The 27,219-nt window shown below is 38.8% G+C and overlaps 1 protein-coding gene across 1 annotated transcript in view; it reads left to right on the top strand.

Annotated features, from left to right (window-relative positions):
* USP40 (ubiquitin specific peptidase 40) overlaps positions 1-27,219 on the top strand; it is a 64,675-nt gene that overhangs the window by 26,028 nt on the left and 11,428 nt on the right. Inside the window, 15 exon segments of the mRNA XM_042480190.1 lie at positions 21-102; positions 1,705-1,876; positions 2,988-3,072; positions 4,482-4,552; positions 7,209-7,528; positions 11,699-11,825; positions 13,852-13,909; positions 17,028-17,081; positions 18,706-18,794; positions 19,804-19,890; positions 21,915-21,951; positions 23,285-23,349; positions 23,627-23,701; positions 24,658-24,747; positions 24,749-24,785. Of these exon segments, the coding sequence (XP_042336124.1) occupies positions 21-102; positions 1,705-1,876; positions 2,988-3,072; positions 4,482-4,552; positions 7,209-7,528; positions 11,699-11,825; positions 13,852-13,909; positions 17,028-17,081; positions 18,706-18,794; positions 19,804-19,890; positions 21,915-21,951; positions 23,285-23,349; positions 23,627-23,701; positions 24,658-24,747; positions 24,749-24,785 (1,449 nt within the window).

The following is a 27,219-nucleotide window of genomic DNA, read 5'->3' as shown; positions in this document are numbered from 1 at the left end:
TCAGCTTCTTTTGAACACAGCTCGAGGAAATCCTAGATATCGGGTTCCAAGCCACCTCTTGAATGAAATGGATGCCGCTAACATGAAATTGCAGAAGAAGCGGTAAGTTATTTCCACTTTGCTATCCATATATAGTCTGTAGTCTTATAAAGAAACTTTATCTTCCAGATACGAAAGCTGGGTGTTGCCTACAGTTGTATGCCTAGCATTTAGAGAGATGATTGACAACAAAGCACAGTATATGGCAGTTTTGCTGTCCAAGGAATATCCTCCAGCCCCTTTCCTGGCCTTTCCTGTACTAGTTAGATATGCTAATCAATAATGTTTTCAAGAAATCAGTTCAGTTAAAAAAGAAAAAAAATACTTTAACACTAATGCTAAGTTATAGTTTGAAAATCTTTTTTCTCTGAGAAGGAACCTTGCCCTTCATGATCCTTTATCAACAAGCAGCTAAGATGTTTAATGTCAAATGCATATTGCTGAAAGATTTTGTTTACAGCCAGCATGTTTATATATGGAGTGACAGATTTTGTCTTTTTTAAATCACTGTAAAAGAAGGCATCGTACAAAAAATAATCTTAAATTTCAAGAGCTCTCTAATTGTGCATATTGAAAAATAAACAAGTAAACAGTATTTAATCTGTATTGTTTTTGGTATTTTGTAAGCTACCTTGGAAAGCCAGCATGGTGTGGTGGTTTGAGCATTGGATTATGACTTGGGAGACAGGGTTCAGATACCTGCTCTGTGGTGGAAACCCACTGAATGAGCTTGGGCAAGTCACACATAGCCTCAAAGGAAAGCAAAGGCAAATCCCCTCTGAACAAATCTTGCAAAGAAAAATCCATAATAGGGTCATTGTATCTTGGAAACAGTTTGAATGCACACAACAACAACAAAGTTACCTTGAAGCCCAGTATTTGAAAAAAAAAAAGGCAAGACAGAAATGAATCATATTGTTCTTGTTGTTGGTATAGTTACAATTACAGTTGCTGCATATATTTGACTGTAAGTCGATCTCATGTATAAGCCGAGGGCAAGTTTGGGGGCAAAAGTTATGGATTTTGAAATGACCCATGGATAAGTTGATGGTAAAACCTAGGGCCATATAGCAAAGGATCAAAAGGATGAAGCAAACCAAAAGAATGTCAAAGAACCTACAAAATTCCAGCCACAATGTTTGTCCTCACTCTTATCACTGTATGGATAAGAGAATAGAGAGAGATGGTGCTTCCAGGACAGAATACATTCATGCCTTTCACCAGAGGATGATTCCTCCTTTTTTCAGTAAGAGTTAAGGTACAGTACCTACATTGACCTGTGGATAAGTCGACCCAGGTTACCTAAATTTCTAGACTTATATATGAGTATATACAATATTACTTTCTGCTGTAATTTTGAGGAGGGCAGGATTCCTCATTTTGCCTCCCCCTGCTACACTCCTGAATGTACACATACAAAAGTTAACGATCTAAGTATATACACATTCAAATTTGGTATTAAAAAACACACATAAATAGTGCTCAATACTGTGTGTATGGTGAGTCAAAAACAAAACATTTGAAAAACATTTGCTAATATACAATAGATATGTGTTCATCAGTTTTTACAGTGGGCAATTTCTGAAGATAAAATGTGTACTAAGAGAAATTAAAAGTTTTGTTCATTCAAATTTAGACTTATTTTTTCTCTTATACTCCTTGAAGGGCAGAATGTGACTTGGCAGATAATAATATCGATTTGCATCTCCACATATGTTCTCACTATAAATTTTGCAATGGGGCCCTGCACCCATTGCGTTCGCAAAAGGAGAGTGTTGTAGATCTTACTTTTGATAAGAGGAGAACACTAGGAGAACTTCGGCAGTCTGTTTTTCAGGTATTTGCTATTATATTTTTCCAGACTTGCTGGCTTGAATTTCTTTAGTAACAATAAAAATAGAATTATAGAAATGTATTAGTATACAGTGGAAAACAAACCAGGTGTGTGTGTGTGGTGTGTATGTGTAATATATGTATGTATATTTATGTTTTCATGTCATATGGTTTGCTAACATCTGGAGAGGATTACCTACTGTGTTTCAAAGTCATATTAATGTTTAGCCTAGCTAAGTCTCAAGCTTGTCAGGTGTGACTAGGTGTGACTATGTGTAAAGGTTTGTAACCTTTTGGTTCTGTTTGTGCTTAATCACAGCCTGCCCTATTGCCTACACCAGAACATGATGGTTATTGTTAACTGTGGTTTATATGAAATTAGCCGGCTTGTTTCAATGACAAGTTTTTAGTGTCATTAAGCAGACTCATTAGGTGCCAAACAATTGGAGGAAATGTGCCTGCAGTAGCCACATTGGCTGCACAGTGTGTGTGTGTGTGTGTGAAGAACTGCTTCAACTCTTCTGTAGTTCAGAACAAGTCTTCTGCGTGCAAACAGTAAACTTTATTGCAGAACATTCTAAGGTGTTAACAGGAAGATATCTGAAGTCAGAAGTGCCATTATCCACAAACATTGGCATAATGTTAACAATACCCTTCCCGTAACCATTGCAGGCTTTTCTGTCACTCGTTTATTAATCAAAACATGCCAGCCCTCTCTCTTCACATCACCCTCTTTCACCTAGCCCTCAGTGCCATAGCAGTCTCTCCGCTGTGATCCTTTGCACCAGAGACTGGGAGAATTTGTCCTACACACACCTGCACAGTCCAGCTTTAAAACACTAGGCATCCCTTTGAATCACACCCCCTACATTTTATTAGTACTATGCCTCCCATCATTCTCCTTTGACCCAACAAAACATATGTACACATGACATAAAATCCCAGATTCTGACTCTGGGTGTGTGTGTGTGTATGTGTGTGGGGTAGGTAAAGGTAAAATAACAAACCTAGAACTATCTTTTACCTGCAAATAAAAGATGTGAATAATTTTTAACTGCAATATGACAGGCATATGCTGTATGCACTATTGAAATATTTCATTACTTTATTATTAGTTGCTGGAATTTTGGGAAGGAGATCTGGTTCTCAGCCTTGCAAAGCCTCTGCCAGCTGGACTGCATATATACCAAACCCTTGAGGGTAAGATATATATTTTTAAAAGGCTTTAAATGTCATAGTGTTATCGCCTCCTAAGTCTAAAGCAACATATCGCAAAAAAGCACAATATTTATTTATTTATTTATTTATGGTATTTATACCCCGCCCTTCAGCCCTAAAGGCTTACAATTATTATTTTTAATTAGACGGTTCCCTGCCCTCAGGCTTACAATCTAAAAGACATGACACAAAAGGAGAAGGGAATGGTGGTGGGAAAAGGAATGAGGTCCAGCGGTTCTTCTCTTCCTCTGAGGCCTGGACCAAGGCAGATGGACAGGAGGGAGGGCTCTTCTTCTTCAGGCTAGCTATTACTACAAATGTTGAGGAACATGCCTGCTCTAGTCTCTATATTGACCCCTAGTGTCTTAATTCTCAATTTTTGATGGAAAAGTTGGTTTTAACATTCTTTTCATTCATGGCAAAAACATTTGAAGATAGAATTCTAAATTCAGGCACCATTGATATCTCTGAACAAATTAAGCAGTTGAATACAGTAGGACAAATGAACTAACAAGATCTTGTATGTAGATATATCCCACTGCCTGAACACTTGCGGGCAAGGAGGATTCCTCCCTCCCTATGCCACTCTCCTGATTTACAGCCCTGTTATTGCCCCACTCCCCAAATAGCCAAGTTGATGCTATATTGTGCTTGGTTCTGACCTGGGTTAGTCCCTCAGCTGGTGCAGCAAAAGGTGGGTGTTTACATGCCTGCACACTGCCATACCATGGAGCTGCTGCCACCATGGGCTCCCTACCTGCCTCTGCCGTCGTGTCTTCTCAGAAGACACCTGTTGGAGCATGTAAGGATGGAAATGGGGTGCCTGGTTACACCCACATGACCAGATGCCCCCCTCAGATGTCACAGACCATGACAGAGGGCTTCTGAGAAGATCCAGTGGTGGAGGTAGGCACAGGGTGTGCTTTGTTGTGTGGTGTGCTGGCTGTCACCATGGGGTTTCAAGAAAACTCCATGGTAAACACCAGGTCTATATGCCCCTTTGGCCTGGGACTGGTCTGGAACAAATGCCAGCCTAGGGGTAATGGCTGTGGAGAGCATGGACCTTTTGGCCTGTGTGTATCAGCTCCTAGAGTCTCTCCTGACACTCTAGAACAATTTTGAGAAGTGAATTCAGAGTAGACCACACAACCCTCTTTCCTCCACAAGTGGAAGTTCCTTTTGTATGCAGAGCAGGATCTTTGGTTCCTTGCCAGTCTATTTAAGTTAAACAAATATCAGGGGCAGTTGAAGCCTGGCTAAATATAGTTACACTTTGCTACATTACAAATCTAGTCTAATGTCACTAGAGGATATCTTTTATGCTGTAATTGTCCAATTCAATTTAAAATGAACTTTTAAGAGTTTTTTAAACTTTTGTTTGATCTTGACAGGTGAAGATGCTAGTTTGTGTAACACTGGACTTTTTGATGGAGCTGGTATATTTGTGTGGAATGGAAAGGAGGTAAAAACACTCTACATTTGTAGGTGGGATGACCATTTTAAGTTTGTTTTAAAAGCTTGTGGAGATTTTTGACTTCTTTAAATAAACTACAAAAATTAATGACTAGTATCTAGTTATTCATGGAGGAAGTACATGTTTTATTTCTTTGTACAAAGACCTGAGTGTTTTGCATAGTCATTTTGAGCTCTTTATTTTTCTTGGTAGAATGAGCATTTGCAAACACTGTGTGCATTGAATGTGTATTATTTCAGTTTCCACAAAACTCAACAACGTAATGGTGGCCATAATTAAACTGTATTAATACAAAAGAGAAGCATCACACATTGATCCCCGGAAGCCTGTATTTCTCCTACTTACCCCCTCTTTTGGTGGAGAAGCAATGCGCCTGTGCAGTCTAGAAAAATCTCTATCCCAGGGCAATCCTCTCTTTTCCTCTGTGCAGTTCTTTCGAAAACTGTATCTTGGGTAACTTGAAGCACACAGAGAGGGAAGGCATATGGTGAGGCATATCATATGGGAGAATTTCACAGCTCTGCGGTTTCCCCAGTTTTCCTCTCATTATTTGTATGCACTTGAAAATAGAGAAGAAAGAGAAGCAGCGTTCCTCTAAGGAATCGTATCCTAAATAATTTTTTCAAAATCTAGGAACCAATTATTACAAATAAGTATGATCATTAAAAAAAATTCCTAAACCCCTGATGATAAACACTTATGGTTCACATCAGCATGTCTTAATGTGTCACCAGATAGGTAAATTTAAAAAATACAATAGTGTTTTTGTACTCATTTTTCTTTGATAAAAATTTAGTACAGGTAGTATTATTGTTTTCAATAATATTGGATATTGACACTGACACCTGACTTGCATATTTTCTGATTTGTATGTTCTGTGAAATTCAGTCATTTAATGAAGGGGATAAAATAATTTTACATGGCATTGCTAGACTGAAAATGCTAAAATGATTAATCATGTATCATCTGAAATGTTACTTTCCCAGATTTGGAATCAGCTAAATCTTGTGGAAATCATGCATCTTCCTTTAGTTTATTAAGATATATCCCAACATATAGTACAAGATTCCTGAGTGGCACATAGATAAAATAAATTAAAAACATTTTAGAACAATTTAAATAGCTAAAACAGAAATAATTTAATAGCCTAAAAGCATATCAAATGTGTTAACAATTCAAATAAGACTATTGAAAGTCAGCTACATGTATAGATTACGGCAAAATCATTAGGCCCCAAATTTTAATAAAAAGCCATATTGTTATTTACCAGAATGAAGCCTGTATTGGTGCTAATTGGGCCTCTAATTGGAGGAGGACATCCCACAACTAGGGTGCCACTGCACAGCATCCCTCCCCCAAGTCTTCTCACTGGTGATGCATAGAGCAGACCTGAGTCAAGTATATATATGGGACACAGTCCTCCTTCAAATATCAAGGTCCCAGGCCAATTAGGTCTTTAAACGATGTCACCAACATATTGAATTCAGACTGGAAAGTCATTGTAACTCCTTGTAATTTCTTTAAACCTCAAAGCAGTGGGGTTTCTATTGGATGTTCCCATCAGCATTGTAGCTGCTGCATTTTGCACTAGCTACAGCTTCCAAGTCATTCTCAAAGGGCTGTCCCATGTGGAGGATATTGCCCTAGTCTAATCGGGAAGTTGCCTGCCAATGAGCTGCTGTATCCAAGTGATTATTTTTTCAGAAGGGGCCATAATTGCCAGGCCCGTTAAAGCCAGCCCCAGGCATTCTGATCTGTGGATTCCACCCGGGAATTCCACAAGAGAGAAATAGATCTAGAAAAACCTCCAGGATTATTCTCCAGAGAGATTACAACCCCATTTGGGCCAAATTGCTTACCCAATTCTTGGAATCAGAACCACAGAGTGTCCATAGAACTCCATCTCATTAGGATTCAGTTTTAGTTATTGGCCCCCACCCAGCCCTTCAGAACATGCAGGCACTGGTCCATCATTTGGAAACCCCTGATTGAAAAGGAAAAGTTTACCTGGGTGTCATCATTATACTCCTAATAACCTTACCCAGCAATTCATGTGGGTATTAAACATCATGGGAATAACAAGGAATTCTGTGGCACCTCCTAGCTTAGTAGCCTGGGGTGGAATAAATCTTCCACTGTGTGGAATCAGCAGACTTGTTAGCTGCTTCCTGATTATGAGTCGTTTATTTTACTGTGACCACTCAAAATTTCTGAATATTCACAAAATTTAATATACTACAAAGGCCTGAAAAAGACAGGCAGACTGAAGCGTCTTCTGGCCACTCTGGGGGCATGGCGTTTAGATGATACATGCTGCATGCTGAGGCCACCTAAGGTGGCCTAAAACCGACCCCCAAAAGAGCAGATCTTTTCTGCTCCTTGCCACACACAGTCCATTGGGGTCTGTAGCGGGAGGTGCCCTCAGGGCTGCAGCACGTGTTCAGCATAGTCCTAAGGTGATCAAGCTGAGAGCAGCTTCTGGCTGCTCCTGGATGTCCATCTACTTCGCCCCTTAGAAAACAAAATTATTATATGTTCCATGAAGTACATAAAGAAACCATGATTCGCCAGTGACAGAGTACTGAAGTTGAAAAGTTAATTTCTCCTTATTTTTTTTCAGACTTTTTCAATTTTGTTTCCATAGGTTGATGGAGTGGAGGTTCAGACTGGCACTGACCATGAACCTGTTCTCATAAATGTTCTTCGTTTAGCTGGACATAATGAAGGACGAAAGGGGCAGCAGTTTATGGAGTCCCAACATGTTTTTTCATGTAGTTCAAGCCTGAGAATGATTTGTGAAACTTTAACGTCATCTAAAGGGATAATCTTAAAAAATCATTCAGGGTCTGAGAAAGAAGCTGACAACTGGAAAGTTATTCCTGAGGAAGATATGGAAAAGTCTCTCAGGACTGTTGGACTTAGTGATGGAAGCTCAATTCTAGTTTTAGATAGCCACGATCAAAGGTATGTGTCTCAAATTGATCTCTCATTGCATTATTATTTTGATTTCTGATTTCACGGTGTAATTCCATTCTGGAAGCTTGTTTGGCAAGCCAGATGAGCTCTTTGTTTTTATTCATTTTTCAGACTAGTGGTTTGTACTTTTAATGCATAGACTCTTAGGGGTAGAAGTATTTGGGAATCAGCAGATCCAGCTTCCTGCCCTCTGGGATCAAATGTATACTGTTTTTGACAGAAGATTAAAGCTTTAAATTTTTTAGCTTTAAAATCTTTGTAAGTTGCTTAGGCAGTGCACATCTTTTACAAAACCATACAGCCTTTCCCCTAAGAATGTCAGCCTGTAGTTGTTGCTTGAGATCACAATTCCTTCTAAACCTAAACTTGGTGGCCCAGTGCTTATTAATTTGAAAGTAAAATACTCTGATTTCTATACACTTTAAGATTAAGTCATATATAGAAACATCATCATCATCATTAGTAGTAGTATCCCACTTTTTCCCCAGAACTGTGACTCACAGTATCTTCACATACAATTAAAAACATAGAAAAGAGGTGCATTAAAAAGGAATTAAATTATTACAATGTTAAAATAGATAGCTATTAAAGGAATAAATTACATTTTAAAAAGAGAAAACTATATAAAACACTTTAAAATGAAACAATATCCCAAGCCAGTCCTTTATAACCATTCTGTTTTAAAAGCCTGCCTGAACAGGTAGGTCTTAGCCTGCCAGCGGAAGGCAAACAAGAAGGGGGCCATTCTGGTCTCCCTGGGAAGGGCGTTCCAGAGTCTAGGGCAGCCACCGAAAAGGCCCTCTCCCACGTCCCCACCAACTGTGCTTGTGATAGTGGTGGGACATAGAAAAGGGCCTCTCCAGAGGATCTCAGGGCCTGGGCTGGTTCATACAGGAAGATATGGTCTGCCAAATAGCATGGACCTGAGACATATAGGGCTTTATAGGTCATGACCAGTACTTTGAATTGAGCCCGGAAACAAACTGGAAGCCAATGGAGCTATTTCAACAGAGGTGTAGTGTAGTCTCTGTATCCTGCCCAGTTAACAGCCTGGCTGCAGCTCTTTGGACCAGCTGAAGTTTCTGAACACTCTTCAAAGGCAGCCCCACATAGAGCCTGTGACAATAGTCCAAACGGGATGTAACCAAGGCATGTGGCATTGAGGCCATATCTGGTGTCTCAACGAACTGGTGCTCCTGGCACACAAGCTTTAAATGTGCAAAAGCACTTCTGGTTACTGCAGAGACCTGGGCCTCCAGGTTCAAAGTTGAGTCCAAGAGTACCCCCAAACTGTGAACCTGTGTCTTCAAGGGGAGTGTAACCCCATCTAACCCCCAAACTGTGAACCTGTGTCTTCAAGGGGAGTGTAACCCCATCTAACATAGTCTGGATCCCCTTTTCCCTGACTTGCCTTCCAACTGACCAGGAGCACCTCTATCTTGTCTGGATTAAGTTTCAACTTGTTTGTCCTCATCCAGTCAGTTACCGTTGACAGACACTGGTTTAGGACCAGGACAACCTCCTTGGATTGAGGTGGAAAGGAGTAGTAAGGTTGAGTGTCATCTGTATATTGATGACATCGCACCCCAAAACTGCAGACGACCTCTCCCAATGGTTTCATATAAATGTTAAACAGCATAGGGGACAACATAGAATGCTGAGGAACGCCACAGGCCTATGGCCAGTGATTCGAGAAGGAGTCCCCCAGCGCCACCTTCTGGGTTTGCCCCTCCATCAATTTGTAGGTTTTAAAAGAAAGGAAAACACAGAACAATCAAGTGAAGTTTAAGCATTAGCAGTGTCTTCCAGGAATGTTGAGGACTGATGAATATCAGTTAGGGAGAAAGGGGGAAAAAAGAGGAGATTGAGATGCTCAAGCTTTTCATAACTTCAGGTTTGGAGGTTTATTCTTGAGGTAAAACAAATCTTCCTGTTGACATTATTTGGGAACAAATTGATGAGAAGGAGGCTTGGGAGCACACTCTACAGCGCTCCCCCCCCCCAAGATTAAATCCTGCTGAGAAACAAGTGGTATGAAAAATCAATGTAACAAGATTTGACCATGGTGAGTAACTCTGAACAATGCTGACAAAGCTAGTTTTCAGAAGCTAGTTTTTCAAAGTTAGTTTCCTTTGCCAGCATTTGTTTTGAACCTTTTGGAGCTGGAGTTGTCTTCCAAGGGGTTTATATTAAGTGTTCTCTTCTGTCATTTCCCCCAATAGGACTGTTTCTGTGAAAGAACCTATGTGTCATCTTGTTCCTACATTTATTTTGTAAAGACATGATTATTGAAAAAGTGTTGTGAATTTTTATAATTTCATTTCTTTCAGTAACACAGGTGTGATATGGGAATGTGTATATTAAATAAACAGTCAGGTCTCCAGATCCATGGATTTTTTAACCATGGATTCAACCATCAGTGGCTTGAAAATATTTTTAAAATATTTAAATTCCAAAAAGGAAACCTTGATTTTGCCATGTTATATAAGGGACACCATTTTACTGTGCCATTGTATTTAATGGCACTCGAGCATCTACTGATTTTGGTGGCCACAAGGGGACTTGGAACCAAACCCCAGTGGATACCAAGGGCCCACTGTGTCTTCCTAGAGATTTTTTGGTGGGACTATTTACATTAATATTAATATAGATGCCATCATGTTTTGAGGAGATCCAAAGAGATATCTCGGAACAAATGGTGTCATACTTCAGTTTCAGTCATCCAAATCAATTTCATTGAAATTAATATTCACAGGGTACATTTTTAGAAATATTTGTCTGTTAAGTGCTCTAGATACTGATCTAGTAATCCAATATTGACCTATTAATCCAATATGGACTGAGGTGCATAGGAAGCTGCTTTATTTGGAATCATGCCTGGAGCCCTGGTGGCGCAGTGGTTAAATGCTGGTACAGCAGCCACAACGTTGTGAATTTGCTACTGCAGGGCTCCAGGTTGACTCAGCCTTCCATTGTTTCGTACTTCGATAAAATGAGTACCCAGATTGTTGTGGGCAATTGTCTTACAGATTGTAAACCACTTAGAGAGTGCTTAGTTCATTATGAAGTGGTATAGTAATATAAATGCTATGCTATACCATCATCCGTCTAGCCCGAGATTGTTAACTGGCAGTGGCTCTCTGGGATTTCAGGCAGGACTCTTCTATAGCCCTACCTGAAGATCCCTGAGAACCTGATGGTTTGCCATCCAGATTTTAACCAAGCTTGACTCTTTTTTGCTTCCAAAATCAGATGAAACTGAGTGTACTCAGGGTGATATGGTGCTATATGAAGGCTTCACATGTTGAAGAATGGCACACATTTGTCTTTCAGTACATGATCACATTTTGCAACATATTCCAAAAGGCAGTAGTTCTGTTAATCAAACAATCAGTGCATCTACAAACAATGTGGTTGGAAATCACAAAGTTGAAGCCACAGCTGCCATGCCTACAGTTCAAAAAAAATCCCACTCTTTTTAAGTTTAAGGCATGGGGACATCCAATATGATTTCAATATTTTACCCAGTGGACTATATTGGATGTTTGATCAGATCAGAAGGGAGATTGCTTTGATATGTAGACTGGATGAGGTTTAACATTTATACTGTTTGAGTTGACAAAACTACATATGCACTTTGGATAACAGCCTCTTGGCTGAAAGACTACATGAATTTGCCATCAGTGCATGTACAACTGTGGAGGTGCAAATAGCTGCTTGATGTGCAACTCCTTTTCCTTTTCCTTCCTGTGTCTAACATAGATTGAAATATTCTCGGAGTGGACACTTGTTTCACATTTAGAAAGTGTGTCATAGTTGAACTTATTCACAATAGTATCTAAATCATTAATAAAAGAAGAGATGGAAAAAAGGGGGGGGGGGAACTAATAGGAACACAATATCGACTGTAATTCAATTTAAAATCCGATGATGCGTTTTCTTACATTTGTATATCTAATGCCTGTCACAATGCCTTCTTGATGTCAATGGGGTTGGGGATTGTGCTGTGACATATTTGCTATAAGAGCTGTTGGTATAAGACTGTATTCTGCTGGGCATTAATTTGCTTTCATTAGTACAGTTGTTCAGAATACATTCCCTGCATTTTGTCTTACATGTGGTGCATAATTATGCATTCTAAGCATGTGTTGTTTGCAGCATGGTGAATGTGGCAGGCGGCAATTTGACTGCTTTTACGCATGATATCAGCTGGTTACAAGTAAAAAATTTCTGTAAATTGGAGGCTGAAGAGATACAAGTTAAAATTACTGCAACTATTGAAACAGTAAGTAACAGAATTGTGATTGTGCATGGCTGTGAGAGGCTACATCTCCTGTGATTCATGTCCTTCCATTCTGGCCAGCCAGTCCAGCTACTTTATTCTGTTTTCATTTTTAACATGTCCAGTTCCAGGAAGCTGCTTCTCTTGTTACTTTTGCCTGCTTATATTCTAGGTGCTTATAGGGAAGAGAAAATGACTTGAAGATGTGTTTGTGTTTGTAACAAGAACATCTGGGGACTGATTCACACTTAGCTTCCTAAATTAGTACCAAAATCACCCAAATTTAAGGTGGAAAATGTGCATGCAGTACTGTATTCTGAATAGTGGATATATTTAAATGACCGGGCTGGGTTTCTCTGCAGTACATTTTTTCCTTGTGCTTATTTTTTGTACTCAGACAACTGACAGTCCTCAGGAATGTGTGCCATAATTACACTACATATTTGCAGCTGATGCTGTGCAACATTACCAGTGCATGTTCTACTGGGTATTTTCTGGCACCTTCCCTAGATACAGCTTTTAGTATGCAACTTGGTACCAAGATGGAAGAAAGTGGCCTGTAGTCTTGGGATGCATAAGAATTTCCATGCTATAAAAAGAGGAATGATATGCTATAACATGTTTAGCACAGGAAAAACTAAGCAAGTTAAATTGAAATTCATTGAGTAGTCATTTGCTTATGAGGAAAATAGTAAAATGCAAAAAGATGGCGATTTCAATGTTTAGATTACATAGCTCTAGGAAACAGTTAAACGTGTATTCTTTTTATCTGCCTAGCATAGATAGAGAGGTTTATTTGTCTTAAGAATTAAAGGACTGCAAGTAAAATGAAATTCTTGTCTGTAACATTTTCTCTCACTAAAGGAGAGAAGCAGGGATCTCACAAGTCAGGATAAATAATTTCCATAGGTTTTCCTTGTAATGGGGAACATAAATATTTATGTTCACATCTTGCCTGGGATTCACACACCCAGAGCTCTTTAAAGTAATTATTCTGTGCAGAAAGACATGGGGCAGAGGAGATTGCATGGGAATTGTAAGATTTTGTGCAAAGACAATGTTTCCAGGCAGCCACATGTATTTTCTGTTCAAGAGAGAAGTTTCTGTGCAGAAGAACAGCAGTCTTGTAAAATAAAATCTTGCACAATAAAGACCGCTCTGGAAAAACAAAATAATGTGATTATTATTATTATTATTATTATTAATTTTATTATTTTTTATGCACTATTCTTTTTTTCTTTTTTTGCACACAATTTTTGCATAAGATTTTTATTGTGCAAGATTGTACAAGATTTTTTGTGCCAGATTATTTGTGATGCAAGATTGCTGGCATTTTTGTTGAAAACACTAATTTTGCACAAAATTGCACTTAGCTGCCTAGAAACGGTTTTTTAGGGGGGATTGTGTGTGTGTATGTGTGCGCGTGCAAAAGCTCACAATTCTCATGGGGGGAAAGCGTGTACTTCTGCAGTTTCCCAAAACACTTCAGAATATTCAACTACTGGGTCAAAACTGCACAAAATTCTCACCACTGTGTTATTCTTCCCAATTGGGTTTCCCATTTTTCCCATTGGTGAAGAAATGAATAATAGCAAATAATTATTCATCTCTAACAGAGGTGAATATTAAAATGCAAATATTGTAAAGACTTGTCTCCAGTGGTTGCATAGGTGGGAGGCATATTGTACATTTAATCTTTATTTTCCACTTCTACCCCTTATTAGAACCCTGTGTTTCTAAAAATCCCAGTGTCAGATTCCTCTTCCCAAATTAGCGTGACTCTCCTTGCACTGTTCTATGTGACACTGAAGTTATAGAAAGACCCCAGTAATCTGGAGAGCTGGGCTTTTTGTTCTGTTCTGTTTTGTTTTTTGAGAGTGATGGGGTTCTAGGGAAAAGGGGAAGGGAGAGATTAATTGGGCAGTCTGCCTTCTGCTTGCACAGTGAAAAAGCAATGTCTGGACAAAAAGCAGTGTCTGTGTTTCTTCAGTTTATTATTTATTGCACTGCATTAACTGGTTTTTTTTAGGTAATGGCAGATATCCGAATTAAAGCAATTGAGGAAATGCAGCTGGACAAGGAGCTAGGTAAGACAGTTTTATATATTTAAGTTAGCTGGCTTTGTTATTTCAGGGTTAATATTGAAGACTTAAACTAGTGTAAGAGGAGCTAGGATAAGAGATAGGTCGGATCCGGGGGGAATTCCTTTCTGTAAACAAAAAGGCTCTTTCAATTTGCAGAAGTGGCCAAGGTACCCACCCACTTGCAGCCTCCCACAGTTTCTCACTTTAGTTATAGCAAGGCCCTGCAGAGTAGCTGTTTAGGGTTTTATTTTGGTAGGTGAAGAAAGAATGAGCAAAAATAATCTCTCCTCCAGTGAGAAAATTTTGCAGTCTAACCCAGTGCTTCTGCTGTTTAATGCCATTCATCTGGCATGAGGTCTTCCTCTCTCTTCTCCCCTCTACCTTTCCAAGTATTATTGTCTTTTCCAGTGATTAATGCCTTCTCATTATATGGTAAAGGATATTGGCCTCAATTTAATCATCTTGGCCTCTAAGGAGATCTCTGGCTTCTTCAGAGATGCCAGCCACAGATGCTGGCGAAACGTCAGGAAGAAACTCTTCTAGAACATGGCCACATAGCCCAAAAAACTATGGATGCCGGCCATGAAAGCCTTCGATATTTTCATCTTGGATGATGTTTGATCTCCTCATCTCTGTGAGGACATGGCTCATCATTCAGGCACTGGACAGACCACTATTGTATGGATCCTGCCCCCTTTCATCAAACAGTACTTGGTTTTATGCTGGCAACCCTGGAGCATTATGCTTTTAATTGCACCATGTCCTGTTTGTCACAGGGGTTATTTCTTGTACTCGTCTTACTGTTCCTGTCTTGTCACCAATGTATTGGCTGCACTCAGAGAAACTTGGCAAGGTACTATTTCCTCCTCTCTGATGACCAGGTGATTGGGTTATGCATCTCTGGCATAATTCTAGAATTTCTTACTGAAGGTCTTCTCCAGGTCCAAGCCGTTCAAGCTGTCTCTGAATGGAATGGACTGTCCAGACTACTCACATCTATGATAGGGACAATTTCTCTCTGACTTTCTTTGCTGGTGACACTTAGCCATCTCATTGTTGAGCTCAGATTTTGTTCACTTAACTCTCTATGCTAGTAAGGACATTTCGTCCTTAAAAGTACTTTTGGCTTTGAAGGACCTTGATGCCACGTTATATCATATAATGATTTCAAGTGGCTTATCTTGTGACTGTCTCTGTCCTACGTTAAGGGTCCTTTTATAGCCATACCATCACTTTTCCAAGGGCTTTATAAGCCTTTTTTTATTATCGAAGCCATAAATTGCTACACATTTCTTTAACCCTTCAGGTGGTAGTGCTTTTTTCTTATTGGACAAAGAAGCATTTGTACACAATACCTTTTTCTGTTCTTTATTAGTGCAATTAACAATTACAGTTGATTCCTTCTCTTGCTCCACATCCAGCACCCACTGGATATCTTTCCATTGGAGGTCACTGTGGCTAATAAAGCTGTAATGCTATACATTTTGTGAGGAATCTGACACCTGCTTGTCTTGGCCAGAGGTTTCCTTTTATTTGTGGTCTTGTTTCCTGCCCATTTCAGGCAAGACATATATCTTCCAAATTACTTTAGCTTCTTGGATGTTATCACCCTCCAAAATGATTTCTTCTCTCATTCATCTTCAGATTACGAATAGCCAGTATCTCCAAAGTCTCTGTTCCTGGGATTTAGTGGCTATCTGTGCGACATATGAGTGAGCGGGCAGGCCTTTTTTTTTCTGCCTGCGTGACTGGCTCATTATCTTGAGTGGGTGTTGTTTCAACTACATCTCTGTATTAAATTTCTCTGCTTGACAACTGCAGAGTCCCCACATGATCAAGACTGGTCGTCCTTCGGTCTTGAGGTTCTTTACCTTGGGTTCACAGACAGTGATTCTGTGTGGGAGCAATATGCCCTGCTTGTGTGTGGTCATCTGTGAATTCATACAAATCATTCCCCTCCCATTCTCCCCTCATCATGCCTTGCCCTTCTTTGGATCCTGGGCTGCTGCTTTGGCGTCCATGGAACTGAGAGTTATGGGGGGAAGAGATCAAATAAGACAGTTGGAGAGTGGCTGGGGCTACTGACAAAATGTTTGTAATACCACTAGATGTTTCTGAATATGCTTTGCCAGTCACAGGATAACCCATTTGATTGAAGTCACAGATGACCACTCAGCTACAATTACAGATAAGCAACCTGTCCTTTTCTTTAGGTTCAGCATTAATCCTTCCTTCACACTTTCCTCTTTAACCTTCCTTAGTAACATTTCCAAGTCTGTGATGTCTTCCATCATTATTATTTTATCATCCATGCACCTTAGATTGTTGATATTCCTTCCTCATACCTTCACTCCTGATTTAGCTCTGCTTTTCTTACAATGTTTTCAGCATATAAGTTGAACAAGTAGGGTGATAGAATAATACAGACATGAGAGTACCTATATGATTAAGGAAACAGATCCCCTTCTGACATTTCCTGAATGTACTAATCCTAGTCATACCAAAGCAATCTGTTCCAATCCTCTGCAGTGTGGTACAAAGAATCTGGATGGTGAACACTAAACGCACTACATGATTAGAGAAATGGTACACCAGTAAAAAATGATCCCTTTAAGATGTAGTTTTCACCTGTTATTTACTATTTTGTGCATCCAAAATATAACATTAGTTTTCCCTTCTGCTAGTTTAGATTATCTTTTAAAAATCAAAGAAAATTATAGGGTCCTAGCTTAGTGAAAATGTGTTATAAATCTGCCATTAAAATATGTGGTATTTTGATATTCTCTGTTTTAAGTTTCTGTTTTGTCTTTTGTTTTTTTAGGTTCTAATAATATTACATATACAGTAATATTATCTGTTGACTTTTTTAATGCTTCAAATTTCAAGTTAGATTAATAAAATTGATTTTAAATGTGTATGTTTAACTTTTATCTTTGATACAGACAGATGATCTTGCTTGGGAGGGACTGATAAGATTGTTTGCGTTGCCTTCAGAAAGATAGGGCCAGTTGATCTTGTCCTAATTACCTGTCTATTACTAAGATTAAAAAAGCTCATGCTAATTATTATTTTTCCTATGGCTGTTTTTATTTCATTTTTGAACTCTTTTTTCATGTTTCAGTTAATAATAGCTGTCTCAGACCCATTAGCAAAAACGGGAAACTTCTCTGCCCAGGTAAGGTAATGGCTCAGTCTTCTAAATCAGAGCAACTGCAGCCTTGTATGTGGTTTGAAGCTGGAATCCTATAATCCCATACCATTAGCTATGTTTAGAAATGTGAAGGCTCAGAAAAAAGAAAAACTAAGGGGTGGCTGGAAGTACAGATGGCCGCATTCTCTGAGCAGCTTTCTAGAAGGGGCGTCATTGGCGCGCTCGCACACCATAATGACACCCTTCCGGCCAGCGCTATTTGGGCGCTACACACCATGGACTTCATGCCGTATGGATGGGCGTGCACCATGATGGTGGGTGGGCGGTGAAATGAAACTAGGGCTGGGTGCGTGTGGATGCTCAGCCCTAGTTTGCCTAGGCTACTTGCCTACTGTACGGGGCCTAAATTTCCTTTAGTAGTAGTAGTAGTAGTAGTAGTAGTAAATAATTAGTAAATTTGTAAAGCAGAAAAAATATTTTGAAATGTGTATCATTTGGTGAACTTTTTTTCCTGAAGCTTTTTTTTTAAATGAAAGTAAGAAGATGAAAAAATGGAGTTATTTTTAAAATAGTGAATAAAATGTTTAAGACAAGGTTTTCCTGTATCTACACCTCCAAAACTATTTATAAAAATTATGTAACATAGGCCCTATCCAGATGGGCCAAAAAGCATGTACTAGGTCCTTTTCAGATGCTCCCTAACCCTAGGACGTACTCAGTACGTCAAAATGGCAGCGCCCTGTCTACATGGGCGCTGCCATTTTGACGTGACGGCTGCGTCGCATCCAAACAGCACGGCTGTTACGTCCTGGCACTGCTGCAGGGTGTTCATTGAGGAAAGTTCCATCATGTTTGATGCAGGCACCATTCTGAGAAACAGTTGTCCAAAGAATGAGCTTTATTCTCTAAACATGTGAATTCTGGTGGGTATACTACAAGTGATTTCATCTGTTTATACAGCATATGTTTAAATAGGAGAGAGGGAAGTTTTAAATATTACATTCTATGTGAGCAACAGCAAACAGTAATTCCTTCTTAGTTTGCAATCTTGGAATGAGCCATAAATAAACATAAACCTCACTTGAATCAAAAGGTGTTGAAACTTCTGATTAATAGTGATTCCCAGAATTATTTTGAAGACTTACAATACCATAAATCCAATTTATGCTGTCGTAAGTCTTTTTCAGTAAATCTCTCCCTCCTCACAACACAGTTATTTCCATTTTGGGAGTGCAGAGGATCAATGGCAACATCAGCAGCCTCTTCCCTTTTGCTGGAGATGCTGGAAGAATTATCTGGAGTGATCGCCCAAGGATTTCTTAAAGGTTCCAGTGGATATTTTTTGCAGTGCTTCCAGCTAAAGTCACTGTACATGTGACCCCTGATCCTCTGTGCTGGAAATGTGTTAGGAGAGGTTGCAGGACTAAAAAGGTAGGCTTGGGAGGATTGCATCAAATAGGCTTGTGCAGTTCTTTAAGTTCCAAACAATTACGTTACATCTCCTTGATGCAGGGTTCTGGCACCTGTGTTCAATGACTTAAACTTTCTAAAATGTATGAATTACAATGCATTTGTGAGATTATTTTTAATACTTTTTGTACCTATTCTAATTTTAAAAATTATATGTTCTTGTATTGCACCTGTTAAGTGCCGGAGGATTATACGGTTAAAGAAGCAGAGCTGAAAATGGGAAGCTTACTAGGCCTTTGCTCTGGAAAAGCTCCAACATCTACTCAGGTAAAATAAGCAATAGAATAAACTTTTGCAAGAGACTGTTCATATTTAAATAATTTTTTAACTTGTTTGGACTTGTAATTTTGATGTTAATATTAAGAATGAATATAGCACAATTAATGCTCTTTTTGTTATGGAATTCCATAAATTCTCACTGAATTTGTTGATATGTACACTGTTTTAATGCATGTTAACTAGCAGATTCGGAGAATTGTAGTCCAAAAATAGTTTATCCTGCCTCTGAACTGAACTGTGTTGATTCACAGCTAGCATACTGGTGTGTATGTATATATATAACTTTCCTTAATTTCGAACCACATTTTCTTTAAAAACCATTCAAAAGAAGAGGGCTGTGATTTTAAGCCAGTTCTTTGATATCAGATACCTTTCATCTTACAAGGGGGATTCAGTTTAACAGTGTTGTATTCCATATTGCTGACTATTTATTGAATGTATCAATAAAAGGAAGTTGCTTTGTACTATTAGTATTGTGAAATCTTATTCCCAGCAAATACTGTTCACAATTGTCTCAGGAAGAGAAACGTTCTTCTAATCTTCTACATCACACCTTTTAATTAGAGAAGCTGGACCCTTAAACCTGTATCATTTGTATGGGAGGGTTATGCTGCACTGCAGAACTGTAATCCTCTCAAAATGTAATCAAGTCTAAAAAGCTTTTTTTAAAAAAAAAATTTGAATCTTAAATCCTATTTAAGATATATAACTAATTTTTTAAAAATCAAGTACAGTCGTCCCTCCTGATTTGCGGGGGATCTGTTCTGGAACCCACCCACCCCCGGTGAATCGAAAAAAAATGCAAATATCCAAGCCCCATTGGACATAATGGGTGCGCATGCCATCATCTCTGACATTTGGCACACTGTCTTGGTCTGACAGAAGCTGGAGTCCAAGTTGCTCCCCCTTTACATTTATTGTTTAAATCTAGTTAAAACTGCTTGGACAGTAGGGGAAAAACTATTTTAAAAAACTTTACATGCTATCTTTTTCTTAGCTTTTCCTGTATTTTATTGTTGGACATGATCTTCAGTCTAGTCCAGAGAAAGAGATAGTGGTGGAGGAGACTGCCACTGTAAAAGAGGTAAATTACATGAGCTCTCTGTTCTATAAACAATAATTGCTGTATAGACTTTCAAATCTTTTAATCTAGCCTCTGCCTTGCCTTACCTTATCTTGTCTTACCTTACCTTACTTTACCTTAGTCCTCTAAAATTATATCCCGTCTGGAAAAATTTAATGAGCCTAAAAACATCAAAATAAATCTGTTTATTAGGGCTAAACATACTAATCTGTCTAATCAAAGAAAAGTTAACTGAAATTCTTTGTTATATTGGGCTGAAACAGACTGCCTCTTTATGCCGCTGTCTGGGCAGTTTCGGAGTGCATCATTTATATGCCACACATCCTGAAGTCGCCCTGGACATTTACATGTGGGTAGCTTCAAGGCATTCTGGCGATGCAGCATTTATATGCTGCACGCTGCCAGAGTGTCTTAAAGCTAGCTTCCTGCTGCAGTAGGGTAGGAAAAGCCGGCTTTTGCTGACTGAAAAGGAATGTCTCTTTGATGCTCCTTTTCGGCTGGGGAAAGGTGGATTGGGGCCGTGACATATGTTCACTGCTGCTCCAGTCTACCTTTTGAAGGGGCAGCTTCATCTGCCTCTTCCTCCAGACTGTTTCGCCCCTTAATTTGTTTTGACATTTACTATGGCCTGGTACAGACGGTCAGGAAGGGGTGGTGAGACGCTGCCCCTTTCTGCCCCAGATTGTTGCCACAACAACTGCACAGGTGCGGCAACAATCTGCCCCAAAAAAGAGCTGCAAAAAGCATCCCCTTTCCGTGTCGCTGCCAAGGTGCCATTAGCACCCTTGAGCGCCGCAGTGACGTCTTTTGTGCACTGCCCCATTTGGACGCAGCACACAAGACACGTCATCTTTGCACGTGTGCATACCCAAAATGGCTCTGGGAGAGTGCGGAGCATGCTCCCTAGCCCTAATTTTGGTCCCAGGCCACCGCAAACTAGCAGTCTGTACCTGTAATTTCCCCAATAAATTGTCTTTTCAATTCTTGGCTTTAACACACAAGGTAAAAGTAATGTAATAAATAAACAAAATTTTAAAATTGGTCATATGAATGAAGGGTGCACTTGTGTATCTATTATTTCAGTTTTATTACTGTTAGAGGTGATAGAATCAGGAATGAAAAATAAACTACTGAACATTGGGTTGGATACTGACTTCTTCTGCAAGTGGAAGAATACCACTAGCGAAACTGGAGAGGTAATTTTTGCTAATTCCTCTCTCACATTGTCACCTTCCACTCTTATAAGATGCATCAACTGTACAGGTATTGCTGCTTTACAATCCTGTGATAGCAGGGGCAGGCTGTCGGTTCATCTCATTGAAATAAGATGCACTTCGCCAGATTAAAAATTATCAACACTGCTCGAGAAGTAAGGATGTAGATCTTTACTTATTATGTTCTCACACACAGTAACAACACCTGCTGGGTGAAATTACAAGTTTTTGCACATTTTTGAGCTTTTTTTTTGTATTTTGGATCCTTTTCTGAAAATGTCATGAAACATTTTGTGCAGAAAACATTGTATGTTGTGTTTCAAAAGTTTTCCCATTATTTTTTTTATTTCCCCTGATACACTTATTATGAGAAATAAATTGTATATGATACAATTGGGTTTTTGCACAAAATCCCTTTGCAATCTTTTCAAAAAGTGCTGAATTGCCAAAAGAGAGAGATGAAGGGGGTTGAAAAGGTATCTCATGTCATTTTTTTCTGTAGATACCACAATGTTTTTAGACACCCATTCTAACTGAAAGAAAAGGAAAAGAATTCATTTTTAAAAAATCAGATTATTCTTTACATTCCTACCCAGACGGGCAGCATAGGTTGAAAAATAAATGCAGTTTCACATTGAACCTGAAAAATAATTGTCTTTCTGTCCCTGGTTGTATGCATGCATGTTTTATTGCCGTTAAATATTTTAAAAGGAATATTGCCAGTATACATTTAGTTTCCAGATGAGAAAATTCTGCTGTTTTCCAGTTGTGGAAATTGTGTTAATTTCATAGCATATATTTTTCTTTCAGTGTCTAAATTTAATGCTGAAGAAATCTGGCTTAGCAGGTTAGTATAAATATTATGGAGAAGCTTTTAAATGGCAAAACAAAATCAGTGATGCTCAGGAAAGGATAGGATAAAGTTGAAGAAATTAACAATATCCTGCAAGTACTGCTGAAAGATTACAAGAATTTTAAGCATTTACTGTGAGCATGCTTTGCTTTTTTAGCGATTTTCAGTTCATGTGCTTTTTGTATATCCTGTGTACAGATGATCAAAGTAAAAATATTACTGATGGTCAAAGTAAAGAATTCAAAACTAAATAATACACAGTTGAACCATTGTTTGATTATGACAAAATCTTTTGTGCCCCTTGCAGTTTTTATAATCTGCTAAGGAATTCTCCCCTCCGCCATCTTTGCAGTTTAATGTGATTGAAATTTAATCTTGGTATCCACTGAGATTTGATTCCAGAACTCTCCATGGATACCAAAATCCATGGATGTTTGAGTCCCATTATATTTGGTGTGTAGTAAAATGGCAAAATCAAGGTGTGCTTTTTGGATTTTTTTGGGGGGTGGCATATTTTCAATCCATCGTTATGGGGCCAACTGTATTATGAAAAGAAGGCATCAGAAGCTGTTAGGCTAATCTGTCCCAAAACCTACATATATTGCCTGTAATAATAAAACAGTTCTGGTCTTTGAGGGAGAGAAGAACAGCTGGGCACAGCGCCATCATGCCTGAGCCCAGTGCTTGGTACCAACTTTTGTTGATACGCCAACTGCGTCCCTACCTGGCCCAGAGGGACCTTGAAGCTCTGTTTCTGTCTCTGCCATAACTCTTAAACTAGAACACTTGGACAGCTGAAATTTGGCAGCCTAGGAGTGTGTACCTCAGGGTTGTTTTAAAACAGATTAATTAACTTTGGTTCCTTAAAATCCTGTCTATGGCTTGCAGCACTGTTGTCATCCAGTAGATGGTAACCATTAAAGCAAAAGATGGAGTTAGGCTTTTGGATATTAATTGCTTCACAAGGCCACTAGGCTATTCCATGTATTCCTTCTTTCTACAGGACCCCTAAACTCTTCAAACAATTAGAAAAGACAGAAAAAATGTTCTTTTGTCAGGTAAGGGGGGTTATAGTGAGCTAAGCAAAAGGCTGAAGGGCCACATGTGGAGAGAAAGAAAAAACAACAAGGAAGTAAAGTTAGGGTAACAAAAAGAGCTCTAGAGTGAATGTACAATTAAAGAGGTTTTAGTGCTTTAGTGTTTTAGTGTTTTAGTGCTCCTTCTAGTTTTAATAAATGGATGGATATAGATAGGTAGGTACATAGGTAGGTAGATGGATGGAAGCTATATTTTCAGCATGACTTTAAATAATCTCTTTTGTTTTCAGGAGACAGCTGGCATTTGAGAAAGATTGACTGGTGTTATGAACCTGGGGAACCATTACACGAGGAGGTAGAACATGCACCAATACTGTAGTAATGTCAATGTTACTTTTAGAAGACTCAATAAAAATAATTTGCAGTAAACTATAGTAAAGTTCTATAAACTAGTTACATACAGCTCACGTTATTTTTAGTGTTTTTATAAACTGGAATTAGCTTTTGGAGGGAACTGTCATAGAAGAATAATGTTCTATGGTTTTGCTGTTTTGAGTCATTTTATCTTTAAAAAAAATACTTTGGCTTGTTTGAACCTTGAGGTGAATTCTGTGTTTATTTTTATGCCACAGAGTGCCACACTAAAAGAACTTAACATTTGCAATGGAGAAATCTTGAATGTTGCTGAGGGGAAGCTTCCACCAAAGGTAAAGGTTTTTTTTAAAAAGTATTAGATTGTAATGGTTAAAGTTTAGACTGGTGAGCCTTGGGTTCAGATCCCCACTCATTCCTGAAGATGACAGGTGACTTTGAGGGAATCACTAATTCACTGTCTGTCAGCCTTAACCTTACTGACTGCTCAGGGAGAGGACAGAGTCTAGAGAGCACACTTCTGTGCAGGCCACCAGTTTAAAAAAGGAAAGAAATAATATTAAACAGCATTTTTTTCTTTGAAAAAAGTAATAAATTCAGTCCAGAAAGTAAAGCAATGTAGCTTCTTCCTGAGTCTTTCAGTACATCTTTCCTCATGTAGACTCTGTGTCTTGACGACTCATTGTACTAGCAGTGTACAATTCATTTATTCACTTGAAAAGCAACTTTCTGGGACTTGACACTCATTCAATCTGCAGGATTGTGTTTAAAAAAAATCAGAGAGCACCCATCCTCACTACCAGTTTTCAGTAAAATTTGTTATCTAAAAAAATAGATTTTTGGAATTGGATGAGGACAATATGTGGAATGAGACAGAGCTGGCCAACTCTAGGCACTAGGTTTTGCAGGATAACATTCAGACCATGCACCCACAACCCACATGCTCAGAACAGAAAGTCAACTAGACAGTGTTCGCCACTTCACAAAGTTTATATGCTGGGGTTTTAAAAACAACACAAGTCTGGTTCATGTGCTATTTGCAAGTCAATTTCTAATGAAGGGAACAGAACACTGGAGGAATTCCCTGCTTGTAGAATGAGAGCATCCTAGTAAAGGCTGAATAAATGATCTGCCTATAAAAATGTACCTTAACTCTCTGCATGACTTAGATTAATCTGTTTAGATTGTTTCAGTCAGGATCTGTGTTTCAGTCAGGATCTGTTGTAAAGCCAAGACATTTTAGTATTGCTAGTGTATATCATATACTTTTTTTAATTATTAATTCTCAAAGGGATTCTTGAAAGTACCTATCTGGTGGTACAAGCCTTTCTCTCAGGTGAAGCACAGAAAGAATATTCAAGACCAAGTAAACTGTATCAGCAAAAAAAACAGGAGCTCTGGGACTATCTGCATCTGGAGGTAAACTATCAGTACATCAGCATAAGGGGAAAGCTTATGGAAAAGGGGAAAACTCTTAAGAATTTTTCAACACTAGAAGCTAGTTTTTAGTTAATTTTGTTTCATTGTTTCTGAGCTGCCTTTCTCTCACTGGTAGAGAAATGGTATATAAATGGAATAAATAATGTTGTTGTTGATAATAATAATAATAATAATAATAATAATAATAATAATAATACATTATATGTAGGTAAGTCATTATGCATCTTACATAATATTAGGGTATCCTAACCCATATACTATCTGTGGAGGAAATACACTGGTATGCAAGATCCATCTTTCATGGGCATTACAACCTAGTTATTGCTGTGTCCATTAACCGTATATATTCTACTATAAGTCTAGAAATTTTAGTCAAAAGATTTACCTTGAAAACCTGGGTCGACTTAACTACAGGTTAGTGCTGGCCCACCCAGCTTGCAGGAGTAGGAAGGAGAAAGCTGAGGCTGCTGAAAAGGCTCTAGATCCTACTTCTGTATGTCTCAATCTGGGATGAATTTTCTGGGTTGCTTTTCGGTGATCTTCTCCCTCAAAAGCCCCCCCCCCCCCCCACACACACAGACATACAGAAAAACTATCCAGAGTAAATGCTCCAGATTGGGCCTTCAGAAGAAGGGGATCAAGGGAGCAGATCATCAAAAAGCAACTGAGGAAACTCCTAGCATTTTGCAACATGCAGAGGCCAGCTACCTAGCTCAAGGGAGAAGGAAGTCTGAACCTGAGGCTTCCGAAAAGGCCCTGGATAGAATCACTTCAAACAATAAGTTGTTACCTGTACAGTGGGACGTTTAGATCTGGGCCTTTGGATTTGCGAATCTGATCATTGATTGTCACACTCCATATTATCAGTGTTGATGTGAATACGGACATATTGAAGCATGTACATTCATGTCCCCATTATTTAATAATATGACGTGTGGTTATCCATGTGTTTTTGCATTCATGGAGGTGCTGGATCTGAAACCCCACTGATCCAAAGGACCAACTGCATTTCTTACATATTTTGTTTCTGCTGTCTGTCTGGTACACTTGTGTAGTAGATGGGTAAGAATAGTTTCACTCTTGTTTCTAATTTATTCAGTCAGTTTCCACTTCTCAGTACTATAAAAGTGCTAGCATGTTTTACAGGTTGTGATTATTTTAATATTTTTTAAAAATCTGAATTTGAAACTAACTAGAAGACCAGGAGGTGGAGAATTACACTGAATGTTTTGTTTCTTTGTTTTGTATGTATGTAGTATCAATATACAATCTGTGTTCCATTTACAGTAGAATCCCTTCCTTTGAGACTATCATTTCTGTAGTTTTCTTTGAGGTGTTTTGGGCTGTGTGGTTGTGTTCTGGAAGAGTTTATTCCTGACATTTCACCTGCATCTGTGGCTGGCATCTTCAGAGGGTGGTGGCATGCAGGGACACAGCTACATAGCCCGGAAAACCCACTGAAGACTATGGATGCTGGCCGTAAAAGCTTTCAACTTCCTATCATTTCTGTATTCACACTGGTAACTTGGTATTGATTAAATAATTTTGAAAATGAGGTTTACACAGATTAATGAAAAATAGACCTATTGGCAGTATTTAAACATAGGAATTAAATGGAATGTCCATGGGCAACAGCAGTATACTAGATAGTATATATATATCCATTATGTGTATCATTATCTTCATAATGGACATATATCAGTTTACATAAGATCTTCATCTACCCTATTTGAGAGATAAGATTTTCTCTTGCCAGTGTTGTATGGCTAGGAACAGTGTTGTATGGCACTGTCAGCATTAAAGCTATTAAGGACTCCGCTTACGAATATAGTGTTCTCTTTCAGCCAAACCAATAATTGTACTGGTCTTTAGAATACTGTATGATGTAACACTTGGAGACTAGTGGTTCTTGGTGACCTTCCATTAGATTCCATCAGCCAGTAATTTGTTTATGCAATACAGCCTTAAAGGCATATCTTTTGCAGTTTATTATAAGTTAGCCATTTGTTTATGTTTTCTCTCAGGCTTATCATTTTGGAATGAGCTAGTGCCTATGCTCTTAGTATTAGGGCCCAAACAGACAGGCCAAAATAAAGCTGCTTCAAGTCACTTTGGAGGTATGATGTTTACATGATGCATGCATCCTAAGAGGCCGAAAGCTGTGCCAAAGCCATACTCCAGTCCTAAGGAGTGGAGCACAGCTTTGGCACAACTTCTGGCCTCTTGAGATACATGTGTCATTTAAACAGCATACCTCCAAAGTGACCTGAAGCAGCTTTATTTTGGCCTGTCTGTTCATGTCCTTAGACACAAACATTCCTGCTTTATAATTTATACTTTATGCTATCTTTACATTTTAAAAACACGCACTTGAGTTTTGTAAAACATAAGCATCAAATCAGCACGCAGTCTG

This window comes from Sceloporus undulatus, chromosome 1 (genome assembly GCF_019175285.1).
Source record: "Sceloporus undulatus isolate JIND9_A2432 ecotype Alabama chromosome 1, SceUnd_v1.1, whole genome shotgun sequence".
In the NCBI taxonomy this organism is placed as follows: domain Eukaryota; kingdom Metazoa; phylum Chordata; class Lepidosauria; order Squamata; family Phrynosomatidae; genus Sceloporus; species Sceloporus undulatus.
Note: the sequence above shows the minus strand (reverse complement) of the source record. Positions and strands in the feature narration are given on the sequence as shown.